The 18,279-nt window shown below is 55.7% G+C and overlaps 1 protein-coding gene across 1 annotated transcript in view; it reads right to left on the bottom strand.

The window, feature by feature from the left end:
* Positions 1-10,536: 10,536 nt before the first annotated feature.
* The window catches only part of PRSS55 (serine protease 55), a gene marked incomplete at both ends in the record, with an annotated part of 55,046 nt that continues 47,303 nt past the window's right edge, over positions 10,537-18,279 (bottom strand). Inside the window, one exon of the mRNA XM_081269308.1 lies at positions 10,537-10,867. Within this exon, the coding sequence (XP_081125434.1) occupies positions 10,537-10,867 (331 nt within the window). The remainder of the gene's footprint in view (positions 10,868-18,279) is intronic.

Raw genomic sequence — 18,279 nt, 5'->3', positions numbered from 1 at the left:
TCCTCTGTGATTTGAAGTCCCCAGTCATTCCCCGAGAGACTCTCCGGTGCCTTAGTTTCATTTCCTGCTGTCTCCCCTAATGCCAGAGTCCCTGCCACCCACTGACCAGGTGCTTCGTTGAAGTGGCACTGTCTCTAGCAGGAGAATGTGTGGAAAGAGCATGAAACATGGGGTTGGAGGGCCTGGGTCAAATCCTCAGGCCCAACACCTGTGCAATGGCTGAGGGAGGTTTTCCTCACTGCACTGTTGAGAAGCAGATGAAACCACACAAGAGACTGCGTTACCCACACATTGAGGAATATGGACATTTTAATTATCGATGCTCTGTGTTCAAAGCTCCAACTCTCTCAGGTACCATACTGGAATTGTCACAGAAATTATTCCGTTTCACCTTCCCAGCACATCTGCCAAGTAGGCACGTAGACGTTGTTAGGCCCATTTCACAAATGAATAAACGGGGGGTGGGAGGTGCATAGGAGATATAAACTTGCCTCCGCCCACACAGCTAGTTAGGGGCCAGGCCGACTCTATGCTCAGCTATTTCAGACTCTAAAGTACAAGTCCTTTTCTATTGTATCTTTTTTTTTTTTTTCATTGCAATTCAGGTCCTGTGAATAAGTAACTTAACTAAAGGGGGGTGACACTTTGTTGAATTGATTTACTGCAAAACAGTGAAGGCTTAGGAAAGTAAATTAGACGGGATTCTTTTGCTGATTGCATTGTCTTTAGTAGTGTTCTACTTCTGTACAGATATCAGGAGCAGGCGAAAGCCTGGGTTCATAAAGCCAAGGGTTGAACTGAAAACTTACCTATCTATCCACGGGATTCTCCTCTTAGTTACAAACTCACCTGCTTTAAGCCTCCAAATATTTCTGCCCTTTATGTTTTAAAAACCTGCTGTTAATGGACAACTCCGTGCTTTCTTCTGGCTTGGAGATAAGGAATCTCATGGCCATAGCTGAGGTGGGGATCTTGGTGTCCCCTCCCCGCCCCTCCCCACCCCTCCGCCACAGCAACTGTGCGGCTCATGCCTCTGCAATTCAGCATCTTTTGAAACGGTTTGTGATCCTGTGGTCTTAGCCAGCTCCTGAGTCAAAATTTGAGCCATTCATCCCTCCAAACTCTGCCCAAGTACTTACAGCATCAGTGGTGCAAAACCTCTTACCTGGTTGGGGAAAGAACCAACCCTTCCCCCCACCTTCATGTCCGGCTGGCAGAGAGCAGAAAGTCCAGGCTGTAAGAATCACCTTTCAGTGGCTGGGAACCTAAGACTCGTGTCCAGGCCCCACACCCAGAAACTGACTTTATTGACCTGGTTAGGTCTCTAGTTCTACTTCTTTTTAACACTTCCAGATGCGTTGGATAGCTGGTTGAGGTGGCTGGTCCCTGAGTTAGCCAACACATTCCTGACAGATCCACCTGGGAGAAGTGTCTGGCCAGAAAGGCCTTTCCCAGAGCTCCCTAGTACCCCTCAGCCAGAGGCAAGAGAGAAAAGCAGTAAAGAGCAAACTGCTCCCTGGTCCTCAGACCACGTGCCCAATTCTTGTGGGCCCCCACCTTCCTGCTCACCCAGATCCCTGCATCAATCTCCCCAAGGGCCCTTCTAAAATGACCAGAGTGAGGGGACCTGCCTCAGTCTGATAAAGCCCCCAACACAGTGCAGGCTTGGAGTGGGGTAGCCTGATGCAGGTTCCCAACAAATCATAAGCCAGCTGTCTTCCCCTCACTTTACCCTGCCTCGAGAAGCCTAGTAAACATACAGCTTGGCTCGTGCAAAATCCCTATCCAGGGAGTCTGAGGTGGGGCCCGAACATGCAGCTCAACAAGCACTGAGAGGAAACTGGCTTAAACACCAGATGCCTGCATTTATCAGTCAGACCCTCACCCCACCAGGACTGGGCATCCCCAAGGGGCTGAGCACCTCTCACCAGCCTCAGCCCCATCAACACACACACACACACACACACACACACACACACAGGCGCGTGCGCACACACACTCGAGGCACACACATGCACACAGGTTCCCATGCGCACACACACACATATGTGTGCACAATGCAAACATTCACACACCCATGCGCGATGCTCACCTGTGCACGCAGGCACACAGGCACTCACACACAGATGGTCTTACTGTCCCTCGTTACACAGTCTCCCCAGGGAATGCTGGTCAGCCCCAGTTGCCCTCTCTCTCCGCTCCGCCTCCTGAGAGGCAATTAGGTGGGTAAAGATCACCCTCCCTGACCCTCTCTCCCCGCCCCCACGTCCAGAGGCCCAGCAGGCAACATAGGCCCCTGGGACGTGTGTAAAGGGATGTCACCCAGGACACACAGACCTGGGCTGCCAGGTCCCTGGCTCAGTCCCCGTCACTGACCAGGCCAACCTCAACAAAGTGACTAATTTGTTTGTCTTGTGCCGCAGCCAGCCCTGGCCTCCTGGGGGAATTGGCATGGGGTCTTTAGGCTTCCTACCAGCAAAGTGCTGAGTCTGAACGGACCTGCACCCCAGGGTCGGGGCTGCTTTCTCATGGAGCGCCTCCTTGGGACCTGGCCCCCACCCTCCCCCTGCCTCCCCTCCACTCTGAGAGGCACCTACAGAGCCCACTAGGCCTGCATCCCTACAAGGCCTCACCAGGTCCACCTGGGTCTCCCTGCTCCCAGATTTTGAGGTCTGGTTGGGAATGAAGCGAGTCCAAGGCACTGGTCCTAGCTGAGCAGGTGGGTGAGGAGCCCCTCTGCTGCTGCCCCCGCCCCTTCCACGCAGTTCTTTACCTAGCTGCCCCATTGCACCCTGGGGGCAAGGACCCCTGATGGCTGCCATCCACTACCAGATGTTAGCTGCTTTCCTGCCACCACCACCGGGGACGAGTGGCTCCTAACAACTCCTGCCCCTGCTCTGGGACCATCTTCCCTTCTTGCCCCCTGCAGCCCAGTGCTGGCTCCTTGCAGGGCAAACACGGGTGTTCATTGCTGCCCCCTACCTGCAGCTCCCGGTGACTTCATCAACTCTATTGTTCTTCTACTACTTTGGGGCAGATGCTCCCCAGATCCAGGCTCCCACCAAGGCCCTTTCCAAGCTCCCAATCATCCTCCTTTGAAAGCCTGATCCTGACCCACTGCTCAGACCCAGCCCTGGCTGACCTGGCCTCTTCTGCCCACCACACACCTGCCAAAGCAGCCGGGGGCCTGGTGGTTCCTCCTCATGGTCACCCTCCCTGCTGCCCACGGGGTCTCCTCTGAGAATCTCACTCAACTTCATGCTCAGCCTGGGCCACTACCCTCTCGGAGAGGGACACCTCAGCACGTGGCATTTGTCTGTGACTTGCCCAGGGTGCCTCACCACACAGTCAAGGCCAGGTCCGGAAAGGTTGGGTGCAGCCCTCAGGCTCACTCTGGTGGGCTCCGTTTCCTCCCTTTCCTCTCCCTCTGCCGTGTCCCTCTCCCTTACCTTCCCTCTTCATTCCGCCATTGCATTTAGCAGCTGCAGAAGGCTGGGTTCCTGAGGAGCTGCCCTTGGAGGAGCACGTGTCTGAGCTACAGGCCTGAGGGGAGGACACCAGGTCCCTTCCTGGCCCACACCCAGAGGCTCACACTGGCTGGGCTTCAGGGCCTGGGCCCTGTGGAGCACCTAGCCCCATCCTGGATAAGTCTTCAAAGGCTAACTCGGGCTGTGGCTATGAAGCCTTTGCTCTGCAGACTACCTGGCCCCTGCCTGGACCTAAAATCCACAGACTCACACTGGCTGGGGTACAGGCCCTGGGTTCTAGGGAATACCTGGCCTTCTTCTGGGCCAGCACCCACTGGTTCACTTGGGACTGGGCTGGGAGGCCTTTCCCGCACCTTCCTGGGTGTGGAAACCTCAGGTTCACACTCACCTGACCCACGGAGCCTGCTCTCTGTCGAGTTCCCGACTTGATACTGGGCTCAGCATCCACAGGCTCACCCCGACCTGGGCTTCCAGGCTTCTCTCTGTGGAGTTCCCTGTCCTCTCCTGGGCATAGACATCATGGACTTTTACTGGACTAGGCTACCGTCCTGGCTCTGTGGAGTTCCCTGTTCCCTCCTGGGCCCAGGAAGCATGGGCTCCCTCTGGACTGGCTCACTCTGGCCTGAGCTGTGCGGCTCTCCCTGTGACAACCTAAACCTAGAAATGACAGGATCTCCCAGGGCTGGGCTACATACTGGCCTGTGGTCTAGGGAGCTCCTGGTCCAGTCCCAGGCCCAGTTCTCATGCTGGCTCTGGCCATAGGCCCTGTGCTCACTCAGTGGAGTACTGGCCCTTCTGCACCCAAGATCTCTCCCAGCCTGGGCCATGGGCCTTCCTGGCCATCTCTGGCCCACTCCAGTGCCTCGGCTGCTCTCACTGCCCCCTGCACAGCTGAAGAGGTGGAAGGTGGGAGCAGTGCATTTCTAGGGGTGCATGGCGGGGCAGAGGCAGGGATCCTCCCTCTTCAGATTTCTGACTCTTCCTGCAGCTTCCAGAAAGAACAGGATCACTTCCCAACATTCCAGGCTGGCTGGGAGCACCCTGCCTGGAGGCAAAGGGACAAGGGAGCAGGATGACTTCTCAAAGCTCCAACCATCATGCAGTTCCCGATGGCAAACCTGGGAGGGACAGCCACCTGCTGGGCCAGGGATGGGCAGGTGGGAAGACTGAGGGTTGGAGCATGACTCATTTTTGGGACAAGCCTGAGCCCCACATACTATTTCATTCTGCCCCAGCACAGCAGTGAGCTGTCCTTGCCTGGAGATCGGCAGGCCTGACTGGACAGGTGGCTCCAGTGCTGGTGACCTAGCCCATGTGTTCTGCCATGGGTAGCAGTTACCTGTCTCTCCTTGTCTCCTCAGCCTTCCAAGCTCACCTGAGTTCCCCAAGTGATACTGCAGTCCAACTCACAGGGACTTCTGAAGACTCTACAGGATAAACTGAGTCTGTTCCCACCTGGGCCCAGGCCTCTTCCCCCCAGACAGTGTCCGTTCATCCTGGTCTGCCAGGCCGCGTGGCAGGAGCTCAGGGTGCAGAGAGGAAGCCAGCACCCCCATGGTCCCCTGTATTGTATGTACCTGCAAAGAGCCCCACCAGGGGTTCACTGGCCTCCCCTTCCTGATGAGTAAGGGGTCCTGCTCCATGTGCCCACGAACCAGGGAAACTGAGGGACAGTAGACATGGCCTCAGCAGCAACCTCGGGTCAAGCAGAAAAGGTCAGGTGGTCCAGGGTCTCTGGGCAGCGGCAGTGGTGGAGTGCGGCTCCTCCAGGAGGCGTGAGTGGGGCTAGGGTGGGTCAGGGGTCATCAGCAAAGGCTGCGGGTCAGGGGTCACAGGATGGAGGTGATCCTAGTGAAGAGAAACTATAGGCAGGCTACGTGGCTTGTGTGTGTGTGCACACCCATGCCTGATGGGCCTGTTTGCATGTGTGTATGTGTCTGCATGTTTGTGTGTGTGCACATGGGGGTCAGGTGGCTCTGTGGGAGGCGGGTGTGGGCCAGAGGGAGCCACGTGACACAGGAGTGTTGCCTAGTTGAGGAGAGGGCTCTGGAAGGCAGAGTGAGGAGGGTGGGGGTGGGGACTCTCAAGAGCTTCAAAGAAGTAGGATGAGCTTCAGCAGACCCCCGGCAGGCCTGCAAGAGTCCTAGTGTGGCTTCTTCCTGGGCCATCAGCCAGCCCTGCTGGCAGCTGACCCTGGCCCAAGACCCACCAGGTCCCTAGGTGGGGGTGTGCAAGCCACCATGAGGGGTGTGGCCTCCTCTCCTCCAGATGTTTCTGCCTGAGGCCACACACTCTGCCAGCCACAATGGCTTTCCTCAATACACATGGCTTCCTGTCCTGTCTGTTCCCAGCCAGCAGAATGATCTGCAGGGCTGATGACCTTGGAGGACTCAGCCAGCCCTTCCCAGCTCTGAGAGCCAGGGTTCATGAGGTCCACCCTGTGGCTAGCAGCCAGGGCACAGGAGTCATAGTGAAGGACTCCCCACCTTACCCAGGAACACCTGCTCCCAGGCTGGTGACTGGAGCCTTGGGAATGCTCTGCTGCTTTCTCCCTGCTAGGAGAAGGAGCTTTCACACCAGGGGGCCACACCCCTGCTTCTGTCTCTCCTCTGTGGTCCACAGGCCCAGAGGGGTCATGCCCCTGCCCAAGGTCACACAGCAAGTCAATGTAGGAAACAGTTTTTCTCATGTGTAGGCTCCACCGGGCAAGAACATAGACCTCCCATCTGGCTCTCAGCGTGGAGCCCGGCGGGGAGGCAGCACCCCAGCCTAATTAGACGCTGTAGAGGAGCAGGGACATGGGGGCGTGCTCGGAGATTAGTGCCCCCTCCATAGATCATAGGCATGCCAAGGACATAATAAATAATCTGCCCAAAGGTTTTAAAGGTAAAAATCAGCAAACCATTAATAATGTCCCCGGAACCATACATCACGCTGAAATCTTCCCATTATGCGCTCCCGGAGCCGATGCGCATTTTCTCAGCCACAGTTTTTCTCCCCCTATCCAGTGTGTCTGCTGCAGCTCGAAGCCCCTCCCCCATGGCCCACTACTCCAGGAAGGGTGGGGTGTGAGTCCTTTTGGGGGGGGCATCTGTTGTCCCAGGCAGTTTGTGCAGGAGTGTGGTGGCGGCCGAGAGGTGGGGCCGGGGAGGTGCGCACCCCTTTTTTGGTACCCTCCACTCTGTTTCCTTCTAAGGTGGGATGTAGCCTGAAACCTCCGCCCCTCCCCCAGCTCCGAGCAGGAGTAACGCTGTGGCCTCCCTCCCAGTGACAAGGAGGTTTAATTAATTAACACAACAGGGTCACTTTAAATAGGAGAAGAGCTGACTGCTGCGTTTCCAGCCTGGGTGTGCGCTCTGCCTACAGCGAGGACAGAGGCGGGCAGCAGGCCCAGCCCTGGCTCCCCAGGCTTGCCAGAGCTGGACCTGTTTTAGAACTGAGGGTGACCCACGGTGACCAGCGAATCCCGAGCTGGAGGGAGGAGGGAGGAAAACCCGGGCAGAGCAGCTGGCCATGGGTCAGGCAGAACCAACTCTCCTGGCCAGCAGACCCAGAGCAGGTGGCTTGGCCGGCGACATGGGGGTGTGGTGACATCTGGTAGAGACCAGGCATCTCGTGGAGCCCCTCAGCACAGCTGGCGAGACCTGCCACACCACCCTGTCTGACTTCAGCTTCCTCCACGGGACGCAGGAGTGGCAGGCGGGCACAGGCGCAGTCTGAGAAGTCCGTCTTTGAGGGCCGAGGGCACAGTGCCGCTCTAACCTCCACGACGGGAGTGGTGGCCTGGAAGAAGAGTCCCACGGAGGCAGAGGAGGACTTCTGCACTCACTGGCTTGGCCTCCTGGGAAGCCCCCTGGGTTCCCTGGGAGCTTGGGAGGTGGCTTTTGGGGTCACTCTTTCGCACTAAGCCCGTGAGACAGTTCCCTCACCCTCCAGGCCGGTTTCCTCACCAGCTCTGAAGTGCTGGGTCCTGTCACCTCCCCGCACGTCCCTTGGGCTCCCTGGAGTAGAGCTGGCTGCATGCTGGGGGTCCTGCAGGAGCTCTGGGGTGGTCAGTGCAGAGCATGGGGACCGCCAGCAGTGGCCTGCCTCAACCCTGGCTGAGCGTGTCCCCTCCACTGCCTGGGGTTCTGTGCCACCCCTGCCCCAGATCAGAGGGATCCCCAGAGCCCACCTCTCACGTGCATTGTTGGCACATTTTAAAGACCCCCAGTTTCCACCGGCCTCTGAACAACCCAGAGAAGCCGCACACGGCCTCCCGTGCCATGTGCTGGGTGAAGACCGGAGAGATCCTCGAGGTGAAGGGTTTCTGGTAGAGATGCCAGCGAACCGGAGCCGTGGGGGCCCCAGTGACGGCGTGGGAGAGGAGGTTCTGAAAGCCCCCCTCCCCTGGCTGTTTCCGCCCGACTTCTCCTGAGGCTGGAAGACTTCCTGATCCAGGGCACCCCCTGCCCCCTTTCTTCACAGACCGTCCATCCAGCACCAGGTCCCCAGGCACAGAGTAGGTCTGAGGGGCTTGGCAGCTGGGCCCCCCGTCCTCCTTCCTTGGCCCCTGCTTTGCCCAGCCACAGCATCCTGCTTACCAGTGGCATGGTTGGGGCAGGTTACCCATTTCTCTGAGCCCCAGTTTATCCATCTTTCCACCTGGCCTCACCCCTGCTGGCCAAAGTGGCTGTGGGAACTCCCTGCTTTAGATACTCAACGCAGAAGCTATTTCTGTGACAGGCTGGAAGCCGTTTGACACAGAGGTGTCACAGAGGTGTGGAAAGCTGCTGGGTTCACCTGGGAGAGACGCACATGGCGTGGGGAGGCGAGTTTCAGCACAGGGCATGTGAGCGACCCTCAAGAAGGGAGGGCCTGAGAGGAGGACCCGGAGCTGGGGGCTCCAGGGCAGAGAACACTGGAGTCGCTGCAGAGGTCTGGGCACCAGCAAGGGTCCCCTGTGAGCAGAGCAGAGGCAGGCATGGGGACAGGATGGCTTTCTGGCTCCCAGGGCCCTGGCTGCGCTCCTCACAGAGGAATCAGTGCTGATGACAGAGTGCACTTTGTCCACCGCTGTCCTGAGAGACTCCAGCTTCCCTCAGTTCCCTGTCACTGTGACAGACCCTCAGCCCCCTCAGGACTTGATGGATGGCCCTGAGCTGGCTTTCATGCATCTCCGTCTTCCCCAGAAGCTGTGACACAAGTAATTGGTGTCACCTCTGTGATTGCCTGCCAAGTGCTGACAAAAGAGTCCTCCACGGGGGCGGCCGGACTCTGCCCTGGACTGTGTGGAGGAGGGGACTGCCGGGACCTGACCCAGTGCAACCCCAGCTCTAGAGGTGGGGGGTAGTCACCAAGGGAGTGGACACTGCCTTGTCCCAACCCAGAACAGAGCTGAATCCTCCACCGACGCAGCCCCATGTTGGGGATGGTGATTTGTCCCCCAGCTGCCCCGTGTCTGAGTGCCCGGGTCTGTGTGATTCAGTCACTAGCTCTTGGCATCCTGGGCACAAGGAGTTGGAGGGTCTTGAGAGCCACGGTCCCCTGACCCCTGCTAGCAAAGCAGCTGGTACTCCCCACTGTAGTGGATACGTCTAAGGCTGAATGAGTTTTGCCCCAAATAGATTGTGGTGTCGGAAGGGGAGGCTCAAGGGAAGGCCTGGCGGGTAAAGCCAGGTGACCACATAAACTTTGTGCGACGCTGGCCTGGACCTCCCGGACCTCCAGTGTGGAGAGGAGTGGGCTGGCCTCCGGGAGGCCTCATCTCCCACACAGAGGATGGCAGCCCCCACAGCTCAGCGCAGAGGCCTGCAGGAACCATGCACACGGCCCTGCCCACCGCTGCCCCGGCCTTGCCAGAGGAGCGCCTCCGACTCCACGCCACAGGACCTCCCCAGGGGCTGACCAGGGAACCAGGGCAGCTGCACACACCTCCACCTCCCCTGGTGCTCTGGTACCTGCCCCTCCCTGGAGCCCATCAGCAGAGAGCTGGACCACGAGCCGGTCCCAGCGATCCACCTGACTGGCTTCCACCTCAGCTGCTGCCTAATCCAGAGAAGCTGCCAGAAACAGCCCCAGGGCCACTGGCTGCTGTCACAGTGAGATGGCCCGGAGAAGACATCCACAACCTTACCCGAGGTCTCTTCATGAGGCCACTGAGAAACTTTTTCTGTTTGTTTCAGTATCAGAAATAATTTTTTGGGTTTTGCTCCTCCCATGGAGGTGTGCTGGATGGCGCTCTCTTCCCAGCCCCGGCGGGAGCTGGGCGTGCTGGCTGCACCATTTCGGACCCTTCCTCATGCCTGGCCCGCTTTGCCTCCCTTCCTCATTTCTGTTTCCCTCTCCCTTCCTTTGATTTACCTTGTCTTACATTGTATCCCTCGGGTTGCTTTAAGTCCTGTTGGGCATCCGCTGGGGCTTAGCAGAGAACCAACAGCACAGCCGTCTGGACAGGCACAGGAAGGGACCAGTGTTCCTCAGGGGCGCATCACTGCCCCCACCCTAGGGCCAACCCTCCTGTGGCCTCCAACTCTGACCAGGAAGAAGATCATACCCCCCCACCCCAGTTTACTCCAGACAGAGAGCAGAGGCACTCAGCAGGCAGCCTGGCCCCACAGAGGCAGCCCTCTTGGGGACCCCTCCACCAGCACCTGCAGGGCACTCACCCATGGGGACAACATGATCTAATTTATGGCCAAGCCCCCAGCCACCCAGCCTCCCTGTGCCCCCAAGGGCTAGCCTGCCTGAGTGGTTGGCAGGCCCCCACATCCCCGCCGTACTCCAAGGTGGGTGAAGGGTCCTCCTGCTGGGCAGGCAGCCCTGTGATGCCTGTGGCCTCCTGGGAACACTTGTCCTACTGTCTGTCCACTGGGGAGGCTGCCAGGGCCCTTCCTGGGTCAGTGGACTCTGACCTGCACCTGCCCCACTCATGGGGGAGGGGACCTGGGGGCTGGAGCAGTGACAGGGCTCCCTTACAGAGAGCCCTGCTCCCTGGGGAGTGGAGCCCTGGGCGCCCCCATGGAGCAGTCTCCGGCTTGGCCCCTGGGACCCGCAAATCCTTCCTCCCTCATCTGCCCAGCTTGGGAGAGTCCCTGCCGCCGCTCATTGTCCCACTGTTGCCACTTTTCCTCCGCCGCATTGTTCCCTTATCAGCATCCTCCACGCTGCAGCAGCGGCTGCACAGGAAAGCCAGGCTGTTGCCCAGGCGGGCGCGAGGCCGCACACCGGCCAGGTGTCCTGCCACACAATCGGTCCCTGCAGCCGCGTCCCTGGGTCCTGGCCGTCTGGGGTGCCAGGGTGGCGCAGTACCCAGCACAAGATCCTGCTGAACTGGGGGAGTACTGACCTCCATGCACAGGGTCAGGGCAGGAGCCTCAGGCCTGGGCCCCACCTTCTCGCTGTGACATAAGAAGGAGCGACAGCATCTCCAATCTCCCCACTGAGGCGACATCCTGCACAGCCTGGGGTCTCTGTATCTCAGTGTCTTTGATTAAGCATGGGCCTGCCAGTTCTTTTGAAAGGACCAAAGAAGGAGAGGCCGGAGGTGCTTTGGAGACTGTCCCTGTGGGGCCAGCAACAGGGTGGCTGGGTAGGAACGGCTCGCATCACCCACAACTTCTTCCTGATGTGAGGGGTTTAGACGGGGGCTGTTCCAAAAGGCAGCTTGTACTCAGGACTGGGAAACAGGGAAAGAGAGAAACAACCACTGGTGTCTCCACTGGGCACAGCGTTCTGGAGCCTCAAGGAGAGCGGGCGGCACAGAGGCACAAGATGCCTAGTTAAATTCGAATGCTTTTAAAAATGTGAATGTCTCATGTGATGTTTGTCACAGATATACTAAAAAAAATCTGCTCTTCATCCAAAATTCAGATGCGATTGGGTGTGTTTTATCTGGTCCAGATGTGGCAGGGGGGTCCTCAGGAGGTTCAGACAGGGTGGGGCCTGGGTGGGGCATCTTCCCAACTTGGCTTCAATTCCCTGGAGTTTCTCTGGAGCACTTTCCAGAATCTTCTCTGGGTTGGCTCTCCAGGGCCAGGGGTTGCTCCCAGGCCTCGGCCCTCAGAGCAGCCTGCTGCCTGCTGAGGTGGAGCCTCTTCATCAGCGCCTGTGAGGGTGGAAGGGGAAGTCTGCCCAGCTAGCAGAGGCCCAGGAAGGAACCAGACTGTGAGGCCCACAGGTGGGTGCATCTCGCCCCCTGCTGGCAATGGCAGATGTAACTGGGCCTGTCAATCAGGACAATCAGAGGCTGTCACCCACCAGAGAAGCTGGATTCAGGGGTCTGGTTCAACTATTTTTTAATCTGTTGAAAAACCTAAACTGTGGATTTTCTGTAAAGAAAAATTCACCCCACTGAGTCTTTATGACTGAAAAATTCCATTTCTTTCACTCCGATCCAGCAAGAATGTGGAGAAAAGAAAATGTAAAGTACGCTAGTTTTCTGTCCCAGATAGAATGAACTTGGAAAGTTCTAGAAACAAAAAAGGACATAGCAACCTTGAGGTAATGTCTCTCAGGTCCTTCAGAGGATGCAGCACAGGTTGGGAGGACACACAGATGCAGAAGGGCTTCCCATCTCTGGGGCAGGAAGCCAGTATCTCACTACTGAGAAGGAGATTCTGAGGCCCCGGCTGTGTTCCTGCCTGTGGAGGTGGGGAACTCTCTGCTTCTGTGATTCTCTTTGCTGTAACTCAAGACACTTCCAAGTGACCAGCCGTCTCAGTACCAGACTCTACACCCTGCTGGTTAGACCCTAGCCCACTCCCATCCATGAGGGTTGACATAATGTCCTGAAACAGGGAACTATGACACTTGCTCTCTCTGGGGACACTTACAATCTTGTTCCAAAGCTGGGGCCTTCCAAGAAACGGAGACCATGTGAAGACCCCCCTTCAAACCCTGATTCTTGAGATCAGGTCAGAAAGATTTCAGACATGTCACTCAGAAACCAGAATGAGCTTCTTGAAGGGATAGGAAAGGGGAAGGGGACACTTTCAAGGGGGAGAGAGGGTCCTCTCAGAGAGGAGAGTGACAGTGTGCCTCTCCTGCACTCCAGTTTTATTGGGGATCCCAGAGAAGTTTCCAGAGAATTCAGCTCAGGTCCACCTCTTGACTTTTAACTGACGGCAGGACAATTTCAGACTTTCAAGTCCCCACTGCCATGGTGACTATAGGTCACCTTGGCCCATGCTGACCAGCTCTAATTGGATTCTTAACCGTCCATTCTTACAGACTTTCTGGTTAGGAGAAACCATTCTTATCTCCTAGAGTTTCAGGATCTGGTCACAAAAGTGTCCTCCTTCAGGGCAACTTGGGGTCCTCTTATCAACATTATTTTGGGCCTGCATTTCTCCTGCAGTGAACAGGTAGTTTGCTGAAGAATGTGACATGTCCTGTCCACTGAGGCCAGGCAGGGCCTCAGGTAAATTGCTTCCTGGGAAAGAAAACCTGTGGGGCCAGCACCGTGGGCCCATGTATAGCACTATTCTCTCGACCGCCTGCTCCCACCGTCTGTTCCCTAATGGTCTGAGCAGGAAGATGGCAAAGTGGAAGTGCAGACCAACACATCCCGGCAGGCCATGCATCCTTGTGAGTAAATGAATCATAACAAATAGCACATTTAAACATAGACTTCAGGGGTGGGTTGTGGCTCAGTGGCAGAGCCTTGCACATGTGAGGCACTGGGTTCCATCCTCAGCACCACATAAAAATAAATAAACAAAGATATTGTGTTCCTCTATAACTAAAAAATGTTTAAGAGTAAATAAAAATAGAGTTCATGATTCAGGTCAGTTTTAGGTTCATGTCAAAGCGAAGCTAAAAGTAGAGATTTCCCACATACCCCCCACCAAAGACATGCACAGCCCTGCTCCACAAACCCAGCCAAGTGGTGCATTTGTCACAGCTGACCAACTTGCTCTGACATTGTTGGCACCGAGTTCACGGACCACACCAGGGTCCGCTCTGGGTAGGGTGCTTTTCCTGGGGTGGACAAATGCATTAACGGCACCTGTGCACCACGGTGGCGTCAGACAGATAGCTTCACTGCCCTGCAGGCTGTGCTCTGCTTAGCCATTCCTCCCTCCCTCCCCTGGCCCTTGGCAATTGCTGATCTTCTTACTGTGTCCATGGTTTTGCCAAACAGTGTATTGTTCAAAGCTGCAGACTCCACAGATGTCACCAGAGATCGGAAAAGCAATGGAGGCCAGCTTCTGGCTCTGTGCACTTTCCACTTGACACAAGCTGCCACTGCTGAAGCCCTTTGCTCTGCCACTGTCTCGCCAGCAACTCTTGCCCTGCACCTGCCTCAGGTGTGCCCAGGAGCCATTGCTACACCAGGGCAGTTAGCAAGTCTAACATCACACAGAAGCGACTGGGGTCTACACAACACCCCACTAAACCCAACTAAATAAAGCTTCAACTCAGCACCCCCCTATCCAGACCTTAAACATGCAGTCGCTCCTCCAATGCCAGCCAGCAACGGGCACCTCCACAGGAGGGGAATGGAGAATGGAAACAAACAGCAGGCTACTCCATTTGTGATCAGAAGAGCTTACTTTCGGAATCTCACAAACAAGTGTGCCTGGGAACAGGTTGCTAGGGTGCTCTGTCTAGCAACCAGGAGCCCCAGGGCTTAACCTCCACCAGCTTCACCATACACCTCCCAGTTCATGTGCACCAAGGCCAAGGGTCAACACAGGTAATGTTTATACAATCCACAACAATATGGCTGGATTTTAGAGAATGACATGATGGACATTTGAGTATTTAGGGGGCACTTCCAAGCAGCCTTATAAGAGGGACTTGTCTTCTGACTTGCAAGCCCAAGAAGCAATCAAATGCTCTTTAGCTACTGTCTGTAAAGTCTCTACATTCTGAACTCTCAGGCAATGTTACATTTAATCTGCCAATGTTCAACATAGGCCCAACCTGTACTGCCCCAACCTATCCCGTCCTCCACCCCAGAGATGCCTGGTAAACAGGAATAATAGAGGGAGGCATCTCAGGGAAGTAGCAGGATCTGCTGCACTGTGAAGGCGAGGTTCAAAGTGAGTGGAACAGAACAGGAGGAAATGTCACACAATGGATGCAGGTTGGTTTAAGGGTTTCCTGCGGGGGAGGATGGCTGCCCCCGGGCTGGGCTGGGTTCCTGGGCAAGGCAGGGGAGCTCTTTGTGAGCTGACAGCCTTCTCATCTACTCAGCTGACTTGGACATGGCGTGAAGACACGAGAAAGTAAGATGCCTACTCCAAGCAGCCGCAGAATTGTTTCTCTGCCCAGGTTCATGGTTGGACTTTAGGTAAACAGCGCCCTCTACTGCTAAATAGCTTTCATTACAGCTCAAATGGCAGCAGCTGTTCCCAAAGAGACTGAACCCGCAGAGGGACATGAAACAGGATGGAAATGATGGTACTAAGCATCTCCACCCAAAGCTGAGGTTCCATCCCAGCACCACACAGGCCTTCCATATCTGCAAGTTCAGTCCCCGAGGACTCAGCGAACTGCAGATTGCAAACACACTTAGGCCTACTGAATACACACAGACTTCTGTTGTCATTATTCCTTAAACACTGTACAGCAACTATCTAGGTAGCATTTATATTGTGTTAGGTATGATAATTAATGCAGAGATCATTTAAAGATTATGAGAAAATGCACAAATCCCACACCATTTTATATAAGGCACACAGTATCTTGGATTCGGAGATCCAAGGGGGATCATAGAACCTGCAGAGGATGACTATATTTAGAATTTAGCATCGGGCTGAGTTTTGACTTCATATCCCTTTAGAATTGTGTCAGCGTCAGGATACAAGAAAATTCAAATATCTGGATAACTCAAAAAGCAAAATACCCTTCCACCTGTTGAGGCTAGTGGGCCTACTCACCAGGTCAAGTTTTTGGAAGCAGAGTGGAAGGCTTTGTGATTCTGAGCCTATTCTAAGAATCAGAGTCAAGCACATGTATCCCTCCAGGGCCTCTGACTTGACGTAATCTGAGATCATTAAATCTCAGGCTTCATTAGAACTTGAAATAGCTCCCCGGGAAAGCCAGATCTTCTCCTAAACGTGTTTGTAGACTATAAAATACGTGGTGATCTAAAATAATCCAGGCTCGACCATTTGAGACTAAAGCTCTGAGACCACGTTCCCTTAGATCCTTGGCTTTCTGGGTTGGGGGGCAGCTGCTGCCTTCCTACCTAGGCCTTTGAGGGAGTTACTCTCTCCTCAGCTCCTCGCGGTGGCCTCTTCTGACTTCAGACACTTCCTGACTTCCCCACCTCCTCTCTTCTTGCCTGTAAAGTAGGGAGACAGATTGACCCAGATGGTGTTTCAGCGCCCTCTGAGATCTAGTAACCCCACTTTCTTCTCTCAGCTTCTGCCAGGCTCCTTCTGGGTGGAACAGTCACCTTCCTGGGACAGGGACAGAGGGTCCCAGTGGTGGACATCTAATGCCAGGAAGCCTCTGCACTCTGGGGTCCTGACCACTCTCTCCTGCGGTCACATCTGAAGGAAGATGTCGGCCCCCTCCCAGAGTGTATTCATGGGGTTAAGGAAAGCCTTCCAGGCACTAGGGAGGGAGGGTACGCACTCCACCTGACTGATGATCTGAGAGGTTGCGGCCTCACTGGCTCCAACAGGCAAGAATGCCTAGAGCCATCTGTGCGTATATTTCCAGGGCTTTAAAGTAGCTGGGGGGCTGTACGCTGAGGGCTCCAGGCTCATTTTCCGTGTAGACTTGTTTCTGAGGGGCTTCCTTCCGTGTACGAGCATCCTTCGGTCTCCAAGTTGGCAGCACCTGGTGCGCTTGCCCATGCCCAGGCCAGGCCTGGGGGCTGTGCCTGCTGAGCTCTGGGGAAGCTCTAACCACTGGGGTCTGCTGCCCAGTCTGTTCTGAAGGAGGAGACTCCACAGGGATCAGACTCTGCCAACTGCACCATTTGATTTCTTCTAGAAGCTCCCTGGCAAAGGGTGAACCAGATAAATTCAAAAAAGAAACCTGGGATCTCTAACCAGGTGCCTAGAGCGTCTGGAGAACTCCTCTGGGCACGGGAGACGCTTCAGAAGACAACAAACACCATCGACAGACAGAAACGGAGCCCAGCAGCTCCCCTTTGATCTGCTACTTCCTCCACAGGGTCTTGGCGCCTGGGTTCCACGGTGACTGGAGAGTTTTGTTCTCCTGTCTGTGAAAACAGAAGCCCCCACTTCCCCACTGCAAAGCAAGCAGAGGAGGACAGGAGGAAGCTCTCCAGGGACAGGTCCTGGTTGCCACCCTCTCCAGCTTCAGAAGTTCTGTCCGGGGAACCTGGAGCCCTCAACTGGGCTGAGGTTTGGGCGGAGAGCAAGGAAAGTGAAAAGCCAGGCTTGACCTTGATAAACACACACGCACACACACATGAGCGTACACACGCGCACACACATGAGCGTACACACACACACACACACACACACACACACACAACCACACACACCACCCTCTGACTGTAAATACAGGATTCAGCCTATAAATGAAACAATAAGAGCAGGATTCAATGGGGTTCCCCCAGCCAATGGTGTGTTTAAGGTTTTGTTGGGATTCTATTGTGTGGACTGGAGTTCCTTAATACAGTAGGACAGCAAGCAGCTTCCTGTTATGGAAACAGTCAAACACTGACATTCAGAAAGTCAATCTATATAGCAACTGGATAAACAACCAAGATAGCCATCAGCCATAAAGGGCACAATAGTCAAGAGGGCATTGCTCGGGGAAAGGGCTGGCGTGGCCCCAAGCAATTCAGAACGCAGCAGCGCAGGCCGGCTCTGGCTGACAATCCCCATTCACTGGACCCAGGCTTGTGCACCACCCTGGGCAGTGGATCAGAGGTCCATGCAGGGTCCCAGTGCTATTTATAGGCCCACTTGGAGCCATGTGTCTGGCTCCCTGGGTGAGGCTCTGCAGGACGTGGGGGGCACTGAGCTTTGCCAGCTCTGAGGTTGGAGCGAGCACGCCTGGACCTGCCACTCACGGGGCGAGCTTGACCACGCCCGGCCGCGAATCCCAGTCCTGGTTTCCCACCTCATAACCTGCTCACTTCTGCTCTGGTTCCCTCCAAGGGCTCCCAGAGGACAGTACCTTCTGTTACAGAAGGAGAACTGCAGACACTGCTTTGTCCTGTGAGGGGTTAGGTCATTGGTCTTTTGCAATTACAAGACTGGGCATAGCAAGACCCACCTTGAGCTCCCCAGCCACTCCAGCAGGAGCAGAGAGCCTGGCCCCCGTCAGCCCCTACTCTATGAAAGTCCAGCTGGCTAACCTGCCCGGGCATCGGCTTATCAGAGAATGACCCAGTCCTTTACTAGGTGATAGGCTCATCACCCGCGTCCTGTCCTTGAGGACTATAGAAGTTCTTTCAATTCCCAAGTCTTACTCCTAGCAGCCAACCTCTAGGTCTGAAATGAAGGGCCCAAACTTGACTCTCCAGGTTAAAATAAAATTGGGGGTTCATTCTGAGTGTGGCATCGTGTCAGGAGAGCCCTGTTGGAAGGAATGTCCTTCTTCAAGGGAGAGCCAGCCACTGGATGCCCCATGTCTAAATCTCCCTGTTAGGGGAGGGAGGGCAGATCAGACAAAGCCTGGGAAGTGGCCTTGACACTGTGGGCACTGACAGGTCCTGAAGGGATGGTCCAGAGTTGGAAGGGACAGAGAAGGCTATTCTTTCAGCCCCAGAGAGAGGCCTGCACAGTACCTCCCTTCAGCGCGCTCCTCGCCCGGCTCCCCCGCCTCCCAGGGGACCTTATCCAGTGCCTACGACAAGGCCACTCTCCAGGGG

Source organism: Spermophilus citellus (assembly GCF_964194105.1).
Source record: "Spermophilus citellus genome assembly, chromosome: 16".
NCBI lineage: Eukaryota > Metazoa > Chordata > Mammalia > Rodentia > Sciuridae > Spermophilus > Spermophilus citellus.
The sequence above is the reverse complement of the archived record's forward strand: the minus strand, read 5'-3'. Positions and strand labels throughout refer to the sequence as shown.